Consider the following 19,741-nt stretch of genomic DNA (forward strand, 5'->3'; position numbering starts at 1 on the left):
TGCTAAACATTGTAAAAGTAAACATATTCTTAAAAAATACTAAAAGAATACAGCATAAATTTCGCATTCATGTTGCTTGTGCAAGTACGTTTTTCTATATTATAGTAAGCATCTGAACTATGTTAAGTTAGAAAGAAAGAATATGAAGGCTAACTCATTTTGGATTGATAAAAATAAACAAAACAACAAAAAAGGCAGCACCTTCTAATCTATCTATCTTCTTTGGATATTGAGTTCAGTTCCCACCTTTTCTGAATGTTGACTTCAAAGATTGACCCACATCCTGTGCCTGGTTATGGTTGCTAAGCTACAGTACGATTGAATTAAGGGAGGAGTTTAGTGAAAGATCAACTGTCAACTATTTAGGGAAAACAGAAATGTCATTAAAATCAGTGTGAATACCAGAGGTGTTGACACACTTTAGGTGTCAGCTGCCACTGAGGACTAACTGTTTGTGTTGAAAGTCAAACCAAAATTAAATATCTTCTTGGAAACACGCCAGCAAGATGTGAAGCATGAACAGACAGGGAAATCATTGTGGCTATGTGACAAGAACATTATGACACATACTACACCCGCTGGGATATTATGAGTTTATAATGAGATTCTACCTTCCTGTGAACAGTCATGAGGTTTGCTTGAGCCTGACTTTTAAATATAAACACTGATTCTCCTGTGCGGCCTCCTGACAGCATGGTTTCACTTGGACCATGACAATCTGTCACTGGACACTGGTGAATTGTTGCTGATGCACACACACACACACACACACATACACACTCCCCCTGTATTGATGAAGAACATACACTGCTCCAGCGTAAGACAAACACAGCTGGCTCAGATGTGTGTATGTCACATATTAGGAATGTATAGAAACAGAAATAGCACTCTGAGCTAGTCTGCCCCTCAAGTTATACTGATGCTGGACTTCAAAACACACTCTCAAGAACAGACAAAACAAATGCACATCATGCAAACACCTTTATAAAAAACAGACTGGGAAATAAAACCAGCAGTCTGGAGCTCAAGGCGGAAATTATCACCTACTTTGCTGTCTGACATTTCTTTCTCCAGCGTTAATGTAAGACATGCATGTGATGTTTTAAGGCCTTGAAGGTATAGGCATTTTGAGCAATATGCTTTCTTTCAGAGAACTAGATGATAATACCTTTCTCATTTCTGTGTTGAGTTTGGAGCTAGAGCTGGGACTTGACTTGCTTAGCTTAGCATATGGAAACAGGGAAATAGCTAGCCTGACTTTGTCCAAATTTAATTTAAGTAATACTTTACATCTTACTTGTTTATAACAACACTTTGTGGTTTTGGACGGAGTTACTTCCTGTAACTATTTCTTAATAAACAAGAGTTTCTCCATCCAACCAGGAGCTCTGTGCAGTGTTGCCTAGCAATCTCATTTTCACACAAGACTCACAGTTCGTTAACACCTCATAAAACCACAAATTGTTGTGTTCACATTACAGTTCTTGTACAGTCTTGTACGAATGAGGCAAAAAGTGCTTATTACGAGTTTAAGAGATGTTGGTTGGTGTATATTGTTGAACTTTGGAGAGAGGCAGGATAGCTGTTTCCAATCTTTATGCTAAGCTAGGCTAATCAACTCATAGCATTAGCTCTGCACTTAATGCACAGACATGAGAGTGGTTTTTTGTAACTCTAAGCAGGAATGTCAAGAATTCCTTTGACTAATGCTTTTCATTATTGATTAATCTGTCAATTGTTTTTTTTTTTTTGATTGATCAATTATCATTAAGTGTATAAAAATGTGAAAAAGCTCCCAGAGCTCAAGGTAACAACTACATTTTTAGTTTAATCTGACTAAGACTGAATAACAAATCAACACATTGTCATATGTGAGAAGCTGGAACCAGTGATTGTTTGGCATTTTTTCTTAATGAACAACTAAAATAGTTGCTGATTAATTTTCTGTTGACAGACTAATCAATTAATCCTATAAAATGCAAGAAAATATTTTTTATAAACACCATCACGCTTTCCCAGAGCCTAAAGTGAGGGCTTAAATTCCTTTTTCTGTCCAAAAACAGTCTCAAAAACCAAATTTATTCAATTTACAATAATATAAAGCAGAGAAAATCAGAAAATTCTCACATTTTAGAGGCTGGAATTATGAGAATTTTTGGCATTTTTTCACTATTAAACTTTGTTGGATGTTTGTTGAGGGTTTTGTTATATTGTGGTTTAAAATACATCTTTGTGTGTTGTGTATTGCTGCTTTTAGAACTTTTATTCACAGATAAAACACAACAAAACGCAGAGAAGGCAAGACTTTAAATGCACTGCACATTTTCAAAGATGTTCAATGGCAAGGTGAACACTTTCCATCCAACGGACATCAGACCAAAGAGTTCCATACTTAGTCATCAAGTCACTGTTAACACATTTGGGAATCACATTATTGTGCTGCTGTGTGCTCCATCTGAGTCATGTCTGTCTGGTGATGGTATTGTCAACTTACTCTACTGTAAGACACAAAGAGACAGAGGATTTAACTGACAGATTAGCGCAGGATTAGCCAAAACTCAGAGGCTTATTTTATTAGTAAACTTGGAAGTGCAACAACTACCTTTTGACACATATCTGAGTCTGTTTATTTCAAGGTGAAGTAGGGTGAGTCATTTACTGGCACAGTCTGTATTTGGATGTTTTTGGTGAAATTAGTGACTATACATGGACACAGCATTGTATAGTGAGCACTACTTGTTTCCCAAACAAAACAACACAGACGCTTATCTATGTGTGTATATACACACATTATCATATGATTGTCATGGCAACTGTAATGTGCTGTTATAATTACTGTACACAAGTCAAACCATGGTAGAAATGGTATTGTTCACACCACATTTCCCATAAATCCTGATTTTTCTTTCACAATATAGAGCACCAAAGTGAAACCAGAACTTCCAGGTTGTGGTCCAGAAGTAAGAAAAGCTCATTCAAAACCCCATTGATATGTATAACTATGCTAATAACTTAAAATTCAGCCTTGGAACAGAGCATTTCTCAACAGTATGTTGTTTGGCTCGCTTTATATGTTTAGATAAGGATGGTAGTTTTTTTGAATAATGATTTAATATCTTTGTTTATTCAAGATTTATGTTTTTTTAGCAACCTTTACATCATTTCCCATAAGCCCTAGACGTCTACGGGCTGAATGTCACGGCTCAACAAAGACAAGTCGAGGAGCTGTGGCTAGCTCAGACATGTCTATAATAATGTTGCCACACTTGTAGTTTTTTCTGTGCTCACATAGAAATCATTGTTTAGCTATGTTAAAGGGGACATATGCACATTTCCTGGTTTATATTTTTATTCTGAGGCTCGACTGGAATATCTTTACTTGGTTTACAGTTCAAAAAACTCCTTATATATCTCCCTCTCAGTTCAGCCTCTGTCTGAAACAGGCTGTTTTAGCTCCTGTCTCTTTACGGCCCCCCCTCCCGATCAGTCCACTCTGTTCTGATTGGTGAGTTCCCAGAAACTGCCTCTGACAGACTTCCAGCTGCTCCAGAGGCTATGTAAACAAACAGTAGTAGTTCTCATTCTTTACTCAAAATGTCAACTTCTCAAATACATCCATCCATGTTCGAACTGAAATCTGATCCAAAGTATGGAGAGGACATTGTGAACAACCAATGAAACAACCTTAGTAACAAAAGGCTTTTGTGGGCATGAGCAAACTGATGTCATCACAAGGAGGAAGTAGAGGTAATGTTGAAAATGGAGCGTTCAGAGCAGACTGAAGCCATGGCTTTTGATGTGCAGAGAGCATTTTTACATATGTTCACCTCAAGTTTTGGAAATTTGACCATATTTAAGGTAGACATCATAACAGTGTAAAAGTACCCCAAAAACCCCATGAACACGCTTCATTTTTTCAGAAAGGCAGATGAAAGAAAGGCTGAGTGAGAGATTGAGTTACAGAGGCTAAGCTGGACGAGACGCCATGACTTTGGCTCTCCATTACTTGTTCTGTACCCATAATTCTAAGTGTGTTTTACCCATAATGCACACTACCCTTGCAGTTGGGTGAATCAGAGTTGGATCACATTCCCACTCAAAATTAAACCTTGCCAGTGTCTCATAGAAACCTAATGCCTGCTTGCTCTCTTCTGCTTTACCCACATGAGCTTAACCCAGTCTGGGGCTGGGAATATCTTCTCTAATTGAACGAGGTGTGAAAATGTTCTAGGATTAGCGGACTTGGAAGAGAGCAGTCTTTCTGATATGTGAGGTCATTGTCCGTTTTCCATTAAAATGTCAACAAATTCTCCAGTTAATGTTCTCTAAGTCTTTCCCACCAAACTCGCAGAGCCCTGGGTCGAAACCTGAGAACACCACAGGGTCAACTGTGGATTCGTTCAGCTGCACCTGTACACACACACACACACACACACACACACACACACACACACACACACACACACACGCACACAAACACACACACACACGTGCACACACACACACACACACTCATATAAGCATACTTGCACAGATGTTGGTCTTGGACATTTCTGGCCTTCATAGATGACCATAGAGAGGGAAGAGCAGATGCCAAACAGTGACAGCATTGCCTGCATGTGTGTTAGTGCACTTGAGTCTACACTGGTTTGTTTTAAGTGTGTGTGGGCGTTTCTGTTTACACACATAAATGCTTCTGTAGAAAGTCCCTTTCTGAAAATCATTTACAGCTTTCAAAAGATCTGAAACTAATTTGTATCAGGCTTATGAACAATTTAAAAAAACAAAAATGATGAACAAAACTAGACAAAAACTGTCAAAGATATGGGTGAAATTTCAATCTTAAAAATACCATTTGCATCACAACCACTCGGCAGTTTGACCATTTGTTTTCTTTTGCCTACTTAGAGGTAGAGCTCCAACAATTAGTCGATTAGTCAATCGACAGAAAACTAATTGCCAACTGTTTTGACGATTGATTCATTATTTTGAGTCATTTTTTAAAGAACAATACTTCTGCTTCTGATAATAAACAGAATGTTTTTGGGTTGTGGATTGATAGTCGGGAAAAGACAACACCTTGGGCTTTGGGAAACAGTAATCCGCATTTTTCACCATTTTATGACATTTTATAAACCAAAAGACTGATTGATTAATTGAGAAAATGATTGACTGATTAATTGATAAGGAAAATAATCTCGATCTTTGCAGCCCTATGACAGAAAGGGCAAGTTCATGTTTTCCCCTGATTTTCTTCCCAGTTTCTAGTACTGGAAGATATTCAGAACTGTCCTTGTTGCAAGAGAGCATAATTTACAGCGAATTACAGTGGTCAGCTTCTCTTGTAGCAACAAACATAACATTTTGGCTGCGTCTAGTTGAATGTGTTGAATATGTTGAATAATGTTTAAACCAATCTGCTCCTTTTTATAAATCTCTAAACCCAAAATCAACAAGCTTTACTTCAGCTCAGTGTTTTCAGCTTCCCCATATTCAAACCCTCCAGGTCTGAACTCTCCTCTTACCTTCATCACACAGGTTGAGTTTGGACAGGTTGCGTCCATCGTAAGCCTCTTCATACATGGATCCGTTCTCTCTCTCTTCATATGTACTCAGATACATGGCCTTGTTCTCCATCTCTTCCTGCTCTGAGGAGAAAAGACACAAACAGTATGATTCACAGGATCTGTTTCTCATTACATATGACACTGCCATCTCTCCATAACAAACCCAAATGATTTACAAGCTACATATGGGTTACAAAGGAAAGAAAAACCTAAATAGATGAATTAAGAGTTGCCCCACTATACAGGTGGGAGAAATTTCCCAACATGATTTGGGTCCACTTGCCCCCAAATCAAAACAAAGTCATTCTATCTTGATGGGAATGGTCTCCATGATGGCAATACATCCACCAACAGGGTATGAAGTTTCACTAAAAGGTTTGATGAGTATAAAAATGATATGAATAATATGTTATTACCTTCTCAGCCACCATATCTAAACTTAGTTGTACACTATGGGAAGATTTTGCCCAAAGTTAAAGTCAGTCTTTGTCCCTACAATCAACACCACAATGAAGTATGAGGGTCCTCACAGGTATAGAAGTTTCAACACATGTGTTTGTTACCTTTGCTGCCCTCTAGTGCTGTTAATGAGGTGGACAAGCTGTCTCTGTTGCACTTTTCAAGCTCCAGTACAGGCATGCACGCAGGCACGCACGCACACATACGCACGGACACATACATGCACACATACATGCACACATACACAAAGATGTAGGTCCAAGCTAAACAAACTGAAGGAAATCCTTGTGGTTTGAGGATTGTGGCCGTCTCTCTAGTGTTATGTGATTTGTTTCCTCTGCCAACAGAGCTGGACAGGGTTTGTGTTTTTGCCCCACTCCATGTGCCTGTTTGCCTTTTAGCCGGATATTTTAAAAAGCTATGAATGGATGTGCATAAAACATGGGTCAGTTGACGGGCAAGAAAAAACTGATTCACCTTTCCTACTAACTTCCCATGAGGAGTGTGTGGTAGCGGGCAAGGATTCTCATAAAAAGGTATATTGTTTTCAGATGTGTTCAGCAATCAGCAATTGCCATCAGAACATATTACAACAAAAAAACCTCCATTATTAGTCCAGTCAAACAATATTGGGACACTGGGGAGCTCAGAACTGCCTTGCCAGTTCTTCCAAAATGTGCCATAGCCCTAATGGCAATTGAACAAAGTGCTGACTACATGCACCACTTATCTGGGTTCTGGTGGCAGTAGGCCAACAAGAAGCCCAGGCGTCCATCTCATTCTCCAGTGCTCCCTGGGGGATGCCAAGCTATTCCCAGGCCAGATGAGATATAAAATCCCTCCAGTGTGTTTTGGGTCTGCCCAGTGGTTTCCTCCCAATTTGACATGCCTGGAAATTCTCCACAGGGAATCATCCAGGAGGCATCCTGATCAGCCATCCGAACCACCTCAACTGGTTCCTTTCAACACACAGGAACAACGGTTCTGCTCCAAGGTCTTTCTAAATGTCTAAAACTAGTCATTCTGTCCCCAAACATGAGCCTAGACATCCAGTTAAGGGAATTTATTTGACTTACACCAGTGCAATGTCCAAATCACTGCACATGCTTGTCTTCTCCCTATCTTCTTTTTCGAATAAGCATCCAAAACACTCGCAAGAATTTGACAACAATGTGAAAACAAATAATGTATAGGATTCATTTCCATTTCTAAAAGCGTAACTTTATTTGAATTCATCAACAATGGCAATACTGGGTACACAACCCCCATGTAATCATGTTTCAAGTGTTTTAGGAGCAATCATCAAAACAAAGAGAAAAAAAATGATAATATTACAAGTGTGTTGTCAATACAGTGAATCCCAACAAGCATCTATGGATCAGGGAAGACAGATAAAAGTGTAACTTTAACCTGTATTGATTGAGCACAAAAAGCTTTGAACACAACTTTAACATACACTATTACCACCATACTATGTTGAATGGAAAACTGTTTCTTATTTACACATCAAGGATACACTGAACAACATTAGCATTCACTTAGAGTCGTGTTTGTTGCCACCTGATACATTCAAGACTAATATTCACTCTCATTTTAGCTCTATTTTGGTTTCCAATAACTCCTGAGGGAAATATGTTACTATTAAGATGCTAAATGCTCCACTGTGTTCACCAGCTAATTGCTAAGCTTTCTGGCTGCCGTTTGGTGTTGTGCAGTCAGAATATAGTGGGTTTATTGTGGGTTTTTTTGCTGAGAACAGCTGCCTGCTGTAGCTGGGAATGGGGTTGATGAGAGTGGTAAGAGTAAACCCCATCAGTGAAGTTGCGAACCAGAAAACCAAAACAACGAGCTGAAAGGCGCTACAATGCTTTGTAGAGCTGAGGACATAATTTCCCAAAAATGCAAAAGTTGGACTTGAGAAATATTTGTATCTTAAGCAGACACTCAAATATTTAACCACATGAATTCAGAAGGGTGAAGAATGAAGGGAGCTTTGACAGATATGGTTATGGGAGAGTTCCAACTTGTCCTCCTTCCAAAACCAGAGGCCATATGGGCACATAAATCTAATGAAAACATCTCCCGGGAGAGGGGAGTGTCTCAGAAGCCACTTATCATCACAAGAAGTAATTCAATCTTAAATAGGCTGTTGACATCCAGCAGGTGCAGCCATTGTTGAGTTACTATTTGCAAATCTGGAACAAAATCTACGATTTGACAACTCAGTTTTTAATTGGATTTCATATTTTTTTTGTTCAAGAATAACTGATGAAGAATGCCAATGAGTTGCTCACTTCTTTCTGGGTAGAACGAGTTAGTCAAGTCACATTAGCTTGCAGCCATACACCGACTATCTACTATGAGTTGAGCGTGTTTGCTCTTCTAGTTTGGGTAGGGTTTCCCACGCTACGTCAAATATGGCTGCCATATGAATAAAGTGAAAGGGACCACAGAATAAATAGAAAAAGGCTCATGACAGAATAGACATAGACGACTCGATAGAGGGATAAAATTAAATCTGCTGCAGACGGGAGACGATGGGTGTGAAACTCCCACAAGCTCCAGCGGCAGATCTGTGAGTGTTTGACAAAGTCGTTAAAAAGTGCTCAGTCTGGACTTTCTCATTACAGAGGGGATAGAGGGGTCAGGTTGACATTTAGACTGAAGCTAGGCAGAAACCATTAAGGCTGCTAGGAGATTTCCCTAAACCCTCCATACCCCTGTGTGTGACTGTATCTACAGTGTGTGTTTGTGTGCGTGGGTGTGTGCATGAGGTGAGTTATCATCTAATTACACTGAGTTTTGTGTGGTGACACTCTTTTATCACACACTTAGTTGGTCTCTGTTGCTCAGTGCCAACCAAGGATGGTGGGAACACAAAGAGTCACCTCTGTCTGCTCTCATTATCTCTGCAACTGCAGACAAAATGAAAAATAGAAATTTAGAAGGAAAAAAAGTCAAGTAAGAAAACCACTAACTGTGTGATATGCATAGTATTGGTCAGATTTAAAGGGCAAGTTAAACCAAAACACAACAAAAACAGGTGAAGTTTCCATTTGCAGAGTATGCTCTATCAGGAGTAGCAGTACTGACCGTTAGAGTTGCAATGATTAGTTGATTAATCGATTAATAACGCTGAGTCATTTTTTAAGAAAAAGTTTGAAATTCTCTGACTCTAACTTCTCAAATGTGAGTACTTTCTGCTTTATTTAGTCTTCTATGACAGTAAACTGAATATCTTTGGGTTGAGGACCAATTGTTTAATCAAAAAAATATTTGATAGTTTCAGCCCTACTGAACACAACTGAAAAAAGGCCCTGAAAACCACTTCCAAGTCCAAAACATTCACATCCAAACCACCAGGAATCACGAACATTAAAAAAAAAAGTATTTTTCCTGATGAAACTAAAGCCTTTGATGCACAGTATCAGCTGTTCATCATGGCGTTGGACTCCCTTAGGCCTCTGCTATCATCAGGTCTAACGTGACTGGATCCTTACGGGAAGCGGATTTCTACTCTCCTCATCCCTCAAATGACTGGCGGCTTTCCTCTCAGAGCTCTGTCCAATCACATCAAATGATTCAAGATGCAGTGTGACAACTAGCCAAGAAGAAAAGCTGCACTTAAGACAAAGTATGACTTTACATCTTATTGACCATTTGAGACTCAAATATTGTCAGATGTTAAACTTAGTTTGTCCACATGTTTATCAGGGACCTCCAAAGTTGAGAAGATGAATGTTATGTCTTCATTTTGAGGACAATCCAGTTTGGAATAAGTGGAAAGGAAATTGTACATCTTATGTACATGAGCACCTTCCAAATTGGGAATTTCACATAAAAGAAACAAGGTTTCTTTTAGTCATTACCAAACAATGTTTTTCGTCCATATTCATTACAGTGAGGACTTAATAATTCGACATGCTATGTCCCATGTTGTGAAATATGGTTCTTTGTTTTCTTTCTGGCAGTTAGATGAGAAGATCAATACCACTCCCATATCTATCCATTGAATATGAAGCTGGAGCAAGGAGACAGTTAGCTTGGCTTCAAGCGAGCTAATAGTTTCAAAACAATCCCCTGTGGCCCAAAAAGTATTTTCCCCATAGACCGCCATTGTGAAAGAGACAGAGTGGAGAAACACTACTGTGCATATTCAGTGGGCTGAGAAATGTGGAAGCAAACTCGGAGACTAGAAAACTTTTTTTGGTTGTATGCCAGGCAAGCAATTTTCATTAACTGGTGAATAGTCCAGTATCCAGTTCCTTTAATACACCCATGGGCTAGAGTTTCCACCTGCTTACAGTCTTTATGCTAAGCTAGGTTAATTGCCATTAGAGTGGTATATATCTTCTCAGCTAACTCTTGGAAACAAAGCAATAAGCATATTTCCCAAAAGGTCAAACTAAATGTCTACTTGATTGTTTTAAGAAACTAAAATAGCTGTGGTAGATCTTGTTTTTGGCATATAGGAACTTGGCGCAAACAAACAAAAAACCGTTGAACTTAAGTTCAATTAGCAAATATGTCCATAAAGAGAGGCCACTAATTAGGCTAGAGGTAGCCAATGTCTTATGTGCATTAGATGGGTACAGTGCACTGGAAATAGTAAATTAATCCAAATCTGATGTTGCATCCAGTTTTATCATCATTGTGGGGAACATATATAAACCACCAGAAATGTACTTTTAAGCTTTATCTGAAATATAAAAAATACTTTGGTGGCAGTGGATTTAGCTTCAGATCTCCTCTTAGCTGGTGATTCGTTGATCTACACTTGTCATTACTGCCTCTCTTCATCTCCTTTATAAAGTTTTGGTGGTATATGGAGAGACTCTGCAACAGCTCCAGACAACTTTGGGTTTAGTCTATTTCACAGAAAAATGCACTGAGAGGCAGTGAGTGACAGTTGGTGGTGAACTGAGAGACAGAAAGAGAGATTCACTCAGCAACAGAGGAAACAATTATCTTGTCATGCGTCGCCGCTTCGTGAGATTTTGCCCCCAACTGAGCATCCAATTGTCTGTGAGGGAGGGAACCAGCGCGTGTGGTCTCTGCTGCCTTCATAACTGTTTAAAACATGATCCCAATGTATAAATTACCTATACTTACCTACTAACAGAGCAGGCAATGAGAACATATGGGGCATGTAATGAATTAAAAACAATTGAAAAAGTTAGTTGTCTGTTGCATATTACATCCTACATATATACAATTAACTTTAATTCTTGCAGGGTCTGTTAAGCCATCTAGTTATTATCAATAAAAAGCACCTTAATGTGCTGGGGTGTTGATTTTATGCCTTCAAATCACAGACGTGGGTGGCTTAGCTGAAGCAATTGAAAGCACCATCTCTCTCTATACATAGGCAACACCCCATGTCATTGCTCAATCATCCATGTGCAACATTAACCCATTTTCTCGCTTAATTCAAAGCAGAGATACTTCACCCATGACCGCTGAAACACAAAGCAACAATTTTCTGCGGATGAGTTCATTAAATGTGTGTTTCCGGTCTTTTTGTAGCACACAGCAGTGTGATAAATAACATGCAGTAAATCAGCTGTTTAACTGATGCCATCCAGCCTAGTTGTAATAAAATTTTAACAGATGTCAACCAATTTACCGCCTTAAAGGTCAACGTGTGGCCTTCAATGGACCCAACAATAAATCAGGAAGTATTACACTGATGCTGCCTTTTTCAGGTATTAAACACGTCAGTTACAACCTGTTGATACTTAAAAAGGGCATGCATCTCTAAACTAAGCTTTTGCACAATCCCTATTCATCAAAAACCCACTATTTAACATCAAAATGTCCAAACATGCTGATATGCATATAAAGAGTTGATTTATGTGACTTAATATCCAATGGAAATACAAAATATTTCCATGTCCTGCAATAATTTGAAAAAGGAAAAAACTTGACAGGCTAACTTGAAACTTGAAAGCTATGACAGGTGACACACAATCAACTGAGGCTAAAAACAGCTGCAATGACACTATACACACTCAGAGAGGATTTAAGGGTTAATGCATTTTACTAGAAGTTAACATGTTATGTCTGAGTTATACTTTAAACAGCAAACTTGAATGCAAAACAAGAGAAGCAAGCTCTCTCACCTTGTCAGCTGTCAACTGGAAATTTAAAAAAAAAAAATAAAAAATCACAGCTCCACGTTTCTCATAGTTTCCCACAAAAAGTTGCGGCTTGACGCTGTAACTCCAACCTTGCCTTGGTTCACTCCCTCAGTGTTATTAAATGAAACAGGCAGGAAGAGTAAAACACTGCACCATGCACAGTCCCTCTCACTGCAGCAGGCAGACAGTCAGCTCTGTGAGGGACAAGCTGAGACATTGGGAGTAATATACCCACAACATCATCATGTGACCATCACAAAACTCACAGCTGAAGTTTGCTCTGCCTGCCGAGCAGCTGATGTACAAAAAGAGAGGAAGGTAAAGAAAGGCCGCTTGCCCTGCTATACACGTGCGCCCTCTGTCGGGTGTAAGCAGGTTGTATGTTGATGTATAGATCAGCTGGTATTGTTTTGTAAAGTTTGGAGAATAAAAATGAATTCTTTGAATGGATAAAAAAAAAAAATCTGTCTTTAGCCTTCACTTACACAGCCTACCTGGACTAGTGATGATGCCTTCATGAACCCCTCGTCAATCCCATAAATCAAGCCAAGACGATATCTGACCATATTTGAAAGATTCCAGTGTTAGCTTTGTCTGATCTCATTTAGGCATTTAGGATGATGGAATACAGTATATCTATATGCATTATATATTACTTAAGATTTACTCAATTTATCATCCAAACATTGGAAACAATAGTTGCTGAGATCGTAAACTTCACTTTTGCCAAATTAGTTGTATTTTCCTCGTTTTTGGCTTGTTCCATTAACACTCCATATAGACTCAGACACTTATGTAAGCGAATGAAATGCAAAACAATTTTTATTTATAGAGCAAGAGTGCATTTGAAAGTTAGTAAGGTATAGAACTGGAACCCTGCAAATAAAGCATGAAAAGAGCTATTAAGAATAACTTTTCATGTATGCAAAGTTCACTAGTAACATGACACTACATGTAGTGGTTTGTCCTATGATGACACAAATTAATGTATACTTTTATTCAAGTGTCATACCTGGGCTTTGAAAACACTAAGCAGGCAAAACATATGGTACTTTATCCATATGTGTCACAAAAGAGGTGCAACGATTGGTTGAAATGGTTCATGGAGAAATCAATCGGAAAATAATCAATAATGGAAATAATTGGTGGTTGCAGATCTAAAACATAGTATATCAGGTATTTACATAACACTCTCATACATAGTTGGCCTTTCACAAAAACTGAGATAAGTGAACACATGCTGTAGTTTACATGTTGATATGACTGGTAGGTCCAGCAGACATTTTCAGAAAAAACTTACCATGAAGATCAAATAAAATGGACACTGGAATATAAAATGCGTTGCCCAGGGCAACACTTTTATATCGTCCTGTGGGACGTAATGGAAGTGTTTATTTTCCACAGCCAAACAAAGGATGCCACATCTTGACTGAAAAAAAACAGATCTGTGCTCTGGTCAGGTTCAGCTGACATGACAACAATTTCCTAAAAAGGTTTTCATGTGATTTGATTCAACAAGATATATGATTGGGCCTTTGTGTTGTCTCTTAAGATACATGTACCATACAGATACCAAAAGTTCCGACAACACCTGAAGGCATCTTCAGCAGCTGGGTGGAGCCGGGAACAGGAATGTACCTAAAGTAACACTTCATAGACTGTACAGGTACAGACGAAGCTCGCCATTAATTTTTAACAATAACCAACGAACCTCGGCGGAGGTAAATATGACTTCTTCTCTCTAATCCAAAATACATAAAAGATAAAGTTTGTAAAGTTGTCACTGTGTTTTAACACCTGCCACATATGATCAATGTTTGATGTTCAAAGACTTTTGTTCATCGCTGGGTTGCTGTAAACCTCTGGGCGGGGCATCTTCTGATGCCCTGCCAAATTACATTTAAAATTAGGATGTTTTAATTAGTAATATTTTGCCGGCATAAACTCACACCTGTTATAACAAGCTAATAACATCTGAGAGCAACTGCTTCAATTCGGCATACAGCTGAACTTAAATTATTCAGCCAATTTAGCCATTTATACGTTTTTACAGTTTTTTTTTAATACACAGCTAAGCAAGAGGCACTGACCAGTGTGAAGTCAGTTTGTAAAGTTGATATTTTGATAAGTGATGCTTGGTGAATATATAGAAAAACATACAAAATCACATAAGCTAGAAGAGGCGTTTGATGAGTTTATGTTTTACACATTTGCCAAAAGGAAACTCAACATCAAGCTATTGCTCTTATTATGAGCAGAATTTGGCCTGAACTCTCTCCCAACATGGGGGAGGGAAAGGCATCAAGAGATTGCATCATGCAGAATGGAGAAAAGCTGACAAAAACATGCCTAAGTTCTTCAGAAAGATGTTGAGCAATAACTACTCACATAAAAACTGTTTTAAAGACTTAATGAGGAGATGATGCAATTCTGCAGGAAACCACAAGGTGGTAGGATTACATCTTTGGATGCATGAAGGATGACTGAATCCTGCAACTTGTTAATATGTCCTGTTTGTCCTGTAAACTCTGGATATTTGCTGTATTTCCAAAAAAAGAGAAATAAAATTCAGTCCGGCCATAGAACATAACTGATAGCATGAAGGTTTTACTTGTATGTATTTCTTCACGCCATGCAAACTGGTATGAATCTAACAGCATTAGGGCTGAGTACTGAACTTAAATACTTAGAGAAATATATCCATGTCACCAAGTACAGAAAACTGTCAAATACCAAAAGCTGGTATTGTATGCTTGTTCAGACGTTTGCTCTTTTACTTTCTATTACTGCTGCTTGTGTGTAGACATTTGAGAGGTTTTGAGTTTTGTTTATATGAAGTACCTGAGCATTATACAAGCCCAAATATTAAAATAATGTCAAGTTATACTCAACTCTACACAAAATAAATAAAAATGCAAATGCAATGCAGAAGGCCAAAATGATTCTGGGCAGTTGTACTTACAATACAGTTTCAGTTTTTGTGCTGTATATGAAATCAAGTTGCCAAGGAAAGCAAACAGAAGCAAACAGAAGTGCCCACACAGTAACTTTAACTTTTCCATCCTAAAAATCAATAAAACTGTCAAACTAGAAGCAGACGATTGCAGCAGGAACAGATAATAGGAGAAGTAGTGCGTAGCCGCAAGTGAAAGAGGAAACATCAGGCCTGGGAAAAAGCAATACATCAGTGAGATTAATAACACTTAAAGCACTTCGGATACATTTAATGTGTTTAATTTAGAATTAAACATAAATTTGGATTAACTTGTAACAAACACAGGTTAATTAATTGCAGTAGTAGGATGTAAAAATCCACCACACAATCAGGAAGTGATACAGAAAGCAAATTTCCCAACCTGCTTGTTACTGCATATTACTTTTTTTTATTTACAAGTCCTGGTTCAGTTGTAAGTGGGCAGTATAAAGATAAATGAAATGGTTCAGAGCAAAGAAGACAAGCTGAATATACAGTCAGTTTATTTCCCTGCAGATATTGAACCACAGGGGCTGAGTTAAGGAGCCACATAGTTTAAGAAATGCTGTTTTAAGGGATGAAGCCACGTTACAGACAACAGTGAGATTGCTTTTGTCCTCATTTAACCTGAGTCTGAAGGGAACTTTCCTCTGTCTCTTTGCCCCGGTGTAAAGGTCTTCACTCTCTGTATGTCAATTACTCCGCTGGGACCTTGTTACTGCCTCGGCCAATCACGCATCTCCCTTAATTAACACAGGAAAAATTACATTCCTGTATTTATAACCCAATAACTAGACTGGCCCGCTGAAAAGGTCACATCAACTGTTTAACAGTTTTCGCCGTATAGCGGTGCACCCCAAGAGGATATGGCTGGGAGGAAAGCCAAAACAACTGCTATGAAAACTTTTCTGACCTCCGAGTGTTAGAGTTGGTTGATTTCGCCTCGCTGTTACGTTCAGCTCAGACTCAAACTTCACATGTACTGCTGAGGGACGTCTGCACGTTCGCAGGAGTGGCCGCTGAAATACTCAGCTCAAATAGTGTCCTGGTGAACTTTAATAACCATGGTAACACTAGGTGCACATTTGTTATTGACACAAGTATAATCAGCTTCTTCTTCCTGTTCAAAATATTTGGTTTTCTTGGGTTAACTGAAAGAAAATCAATCACCATTGATTTTTAATTGACTGAATGATTAAAAGTTGAAGTCATTTATCAACCAAAAAATGCAAAACATTTCAAACATGAGGATTTGCGTCTTCTCTCTGTTTTATATCATTGTTAACTCAGTATTGTTGGTATTTGGACTGCTGCTCGAAGAAACCAATGAAATTTTTATGGCATTTTTTTTTTTGAGATATTTCATAGATGATGTACAATTTCTGACCTAATAAGTAGAAACTTACAAAGAGCACTTGAAAGCATTATTTTGCTCCTGTCACTGCGGGTGTCAGGAGGGTAGAGCAGCAATAATTATTCAATTAATCGATTAGCTGATTAATAAAATTAATAGGCAACTACTTTGATAGTCAATGAATCATTTTTTTAAGCAGAAATGCAAAAAATTTGGTGGTTGCAGCTTCTGAAAATTGAGGATTTGACATTTTTCTGTGTCATACAGTGCATCATAGTAAACTGAATATTATTTATAACTTTAGATTTCTGACGATTGATCAGATAAAAGAAGACATTTGAAGATAAAACCATGAGCTCCTAGAAATGATGACAGATGTTTTTCACTATTATCTGACATTTTAGAGACAAAATGATTAAGCAAAATGGCAGATTAATCAATAATAAAAATCAAAGGGCTAAAAATGGATAGAATTCAGTATTTAAGATGTTCCTCTCCAGAACAATGTTTCTATGTTATGAATCTTTCAGTTTTTTGCCTTTTCAGGGTCTTGCTGATGTGGTTGCAGGGTGATGGACCTGTCAAAGCGAGTGTCATTGTGGTCGGTGGAAGAAGTGTTGGAGTGGGTGCAGGAACAGTATCCAACTCAAATGGGCGTACTCCATAAAGCCATAATTAAACACGCTATATCAGGTACAACCGATGGATTTAATTTGATTTGCTTTACTGGAACAAATGTTTAATGAGAAGATCCAGAAATCAAGAGGATATTCATTTTTGGCAGCATTTTTTAGGTAGAATTAGTTAAATAAACATACTGTGGTTTTGTTTTACTGCTTTTAATAGTCCTAACTTTCACTCAACACATCCACTTTGTGTCTGGATGAATACTTACTTATGCATGACTCTCTTCCAGGCCGTGCATTGCTGAGATTAAAGGAGCATCACCTGGAGCTTCTCGGGGTGGAAGCTGAGGAGCAGCAGCAGGAAATCTTGCAGGACCTCCTCCTCCTCAGAGTTCAAGAAGAAATCGATGAACTCACTGACATCTGCTCTGGTGAGAATGCCAAATGACTTACTCTTCAGGTTTTCACTGCGCTCCGAATTAATAAAATATATGTCGAAAAGTAGCTGTGCATTCAAAATGGTGAAACACAGTTTTTTAGCGGTGGGTACCAACATTTTAATGTAACATGCACAGAAAATCATGCATGAATATATGAGAGGTTAATGATTTTCTTGCAGATTAATCACAGGCATGTATGTTTCTTTCAAATGCAGTCAATAAGGAAACATATGTGATGTGTCCACCTTTAGAATAAACCTTAAAAATCAAGTGTAGCATTTATGTCCAAAGAGTGGAAAAGCTGCTTCTGCTAACAGCTTTTACTTACTCCATTTTTTATTTTTCAGAATGTTTTTCTCCGTAACGGTTAAATAAATATCTTCAGAAGAAACACCACATACTTTTTGTTTTCCATCTATTCATCCATCCATGTGAAAGAGGGAGGAAGGTGGGAGTGATGGAAATCATAAGAGAAGGTGAAAAGAAAAAAGAATCAATGAGGAATGAAGAGAGGAAGAAACCCATTTCCTGTGTGAAATCCGACCTGTGCAGATGGATGAGCTTTGTTTTTTTTCTGAGTGTCTTTTTCTGATCCCTACTCTCCATTAGTCTCTGTCTTTTTTTTTCTTTCTCTAGAGCAGGTTTCCATCCAACTTTTGCAGAATGCATTTTTATACAAGTTATTATGCACTGACAGTCATTTATTACTAACAATAACACCCTGCATTGCATTGTTAATAGCAGATGATGCTTTCTCTCCATCTAAATTGCACTTGATTTACACATCTCAAAATATTAGGCCAATTAAGTGTCAGAATAGACGTAGTTATGTCAAGTGGATGAAACCTACTAATTAAACTAAGTCAAGCCCAAATCCAAAATTAAATTGTGAGCATGTGATTGTTTGTTAATGGATTTGAAACAAGGCCTGAAAACAACCACAAGGTTGTAAATGTAGTATATTGTGGATTTGTGTCTGTTACTGTTTTCTACTTATTTGTAGACTTTCATTACAGTTGTTATAATTTAAACCTGTAATAACTGATTTTTTAGCCACTCAGGGGCAGCAGAAAAACAAAACTGTGAACACAAGACTGACATATCATCAATCATTTCTCTTGACAAATATTCTTTCTCCTTTTGGCTTTGCTTTTGGTCTCCACCAACTCCTGTAGGAAATATTTAGCTCAGGGCTTACAGGAACTCTACAGTGTGTGAAAATGTGTATGAGTTCCACTTTTACATATAAGCAATGATCCATTGTTAATTTGAAAATATTGATTATAGCTGCTTTAACTCATAGAAGAACAGGGAAATTACTGTAGAGAGAAAAATAGTCGATGAATCAATTCAAAAGTCAGAGTAGCTTGTTTTCCATTTAAACATTTCAGATTAGAAAGCCTCTTAACTCTTAACAGTAAAACTTCTTGTACTGTTTGCTTTTGTCCCACACAGGCTGACTGAAACTGATCCAGCTGTTGGTTTGAACCGCATGTTTTGACTTGAAATGTCTTTATTTTATATTTTTGACTGATAAACTACAAACAATGCATTGTTTTTCAAATGTTACAGAATATAAGAGTTACAGCTAAACTGCACAATTTGTCTGGATTTGATGTTATTTTCTTCTTGATATATGCTGGCTGTCTGTGATTAAGGTGAATTCTAAATTAAATGTCTACAGCTGGTTCTCAGAAAGATTTATAACTTGTGAATATCCTTAATTCAAGTGGTCTTAAAACTTTCAGAGGCGTTATTATATGACAAGTATGTATGTATATCACATGTATTATGTAAAAGGTCACATCTGTTTCTGAGCATTTTTTCATTGCACTACATGCACTACAGTATGCTTGTTTGAATTAAAAGTGTGCTTTGGCAACACCCTCCTGCCTGCTGAGTTTTTTAATCATCTGTCTCTGTTCCAGAGAGTCTCCTCTCAGACTGTACTTGCTCTACTTTACTGTAATCAGTCATTTGTTTGTCATCTTCTTGTTTTAACAGCTGCAGCCTCCTGTACTGTACTTCTGTTCTTGTCTGGTTGGAAAAGCCTCTGAGACAGTGAAAACGCAAACACTCATAAAACTAAATGTAATTATAATAAAATCATATTAATGATTAATCATATTTATGATATTAATAATCAAACTGCATCACATCCATGGCATCAGTTGTATATCA

General features: G+C 37.9%; 2 protein-coding genes across 4 annotated transcripts in view; one reads left to right on the forward strand and one right to left on the reverse strand.

Moving 5' to 3' along the window:
* Positions 1-12,588, reverse strand: part of scara5 (scavenger receptor class A, member 5 (putative)) — a 110,129-nt gene extending 97,541 nt beyond the window's left edge. The window contains exons 1-2 of one of the 2 annotated variants that reach the window (XM_067573245.1): positions 12,149-12,588; positions 5,526-5,643 (exon numbers count right to left, since the gene is read on the reverse strand). In XM_067573245.1, the coding sequence (XP_067429346.1) occupies positions 5,526-5,637 (112 nt within the window). In that variant the 5' untranslated portion in view covers positions 5,638-5,643; positions 12,149-12,588. Of the gene's footprint in view, positions 1-5,525; positions 5,649-12,148 lie in introns of both variants that reach the window. The other variant, XM_067573244.1, reaches the window with a different exon arrangement.
* A 1,183-nt stretch (positions 12,589-13,771) lies between these two features.
* On the forward strand, positions 13,772-19,446 carry LOC137169620 (sterile alpha motif domain-containing protein 12-like). Of its 2 annotated transcripts, none has more exons than XM_067572891.1 (4): positions 13,772-13,887; positions 17,041-17,187; positions 17,411-17,551; positions 17,908-19,446. In XM_067572891.1, exons 2-4 carry the CDS (start codon positions 17,067-17,069, stop codon positions 17,922-17,924), a joined length of 279 nt encoding a protein of 92 aa, XP_067428992.1. In that variant the 5' UTR covers positions 13,772-13,887; positions 17,041-17,066; the 3' UTR covers positions 17,925-19,446. The 2 variants fall into 2 exon arrangements, with proteins under 2 accessions (XP_067428992.1, XP_067428994.1); XM_067572893.1 differs by having other exon boundaries at positions 19,016-19,446.
* The last annotated feature ends 295 nt before the right edge of the window (positions 19,447-19,741 follow it).

This window comes from Thunnus thynnus, chromosome 18, assembly GCF_963924715.1.
Source record: "Thunnus thynnus chromosome 18, fThuThy2.1, whole genome shotgun sequence".
Lineage (NCBI taxonomy): Eukaryota > Metazoa > Chordata > Actinopteri > Scombriformes > Scombridae > Thunnus > Thunnus thynnus.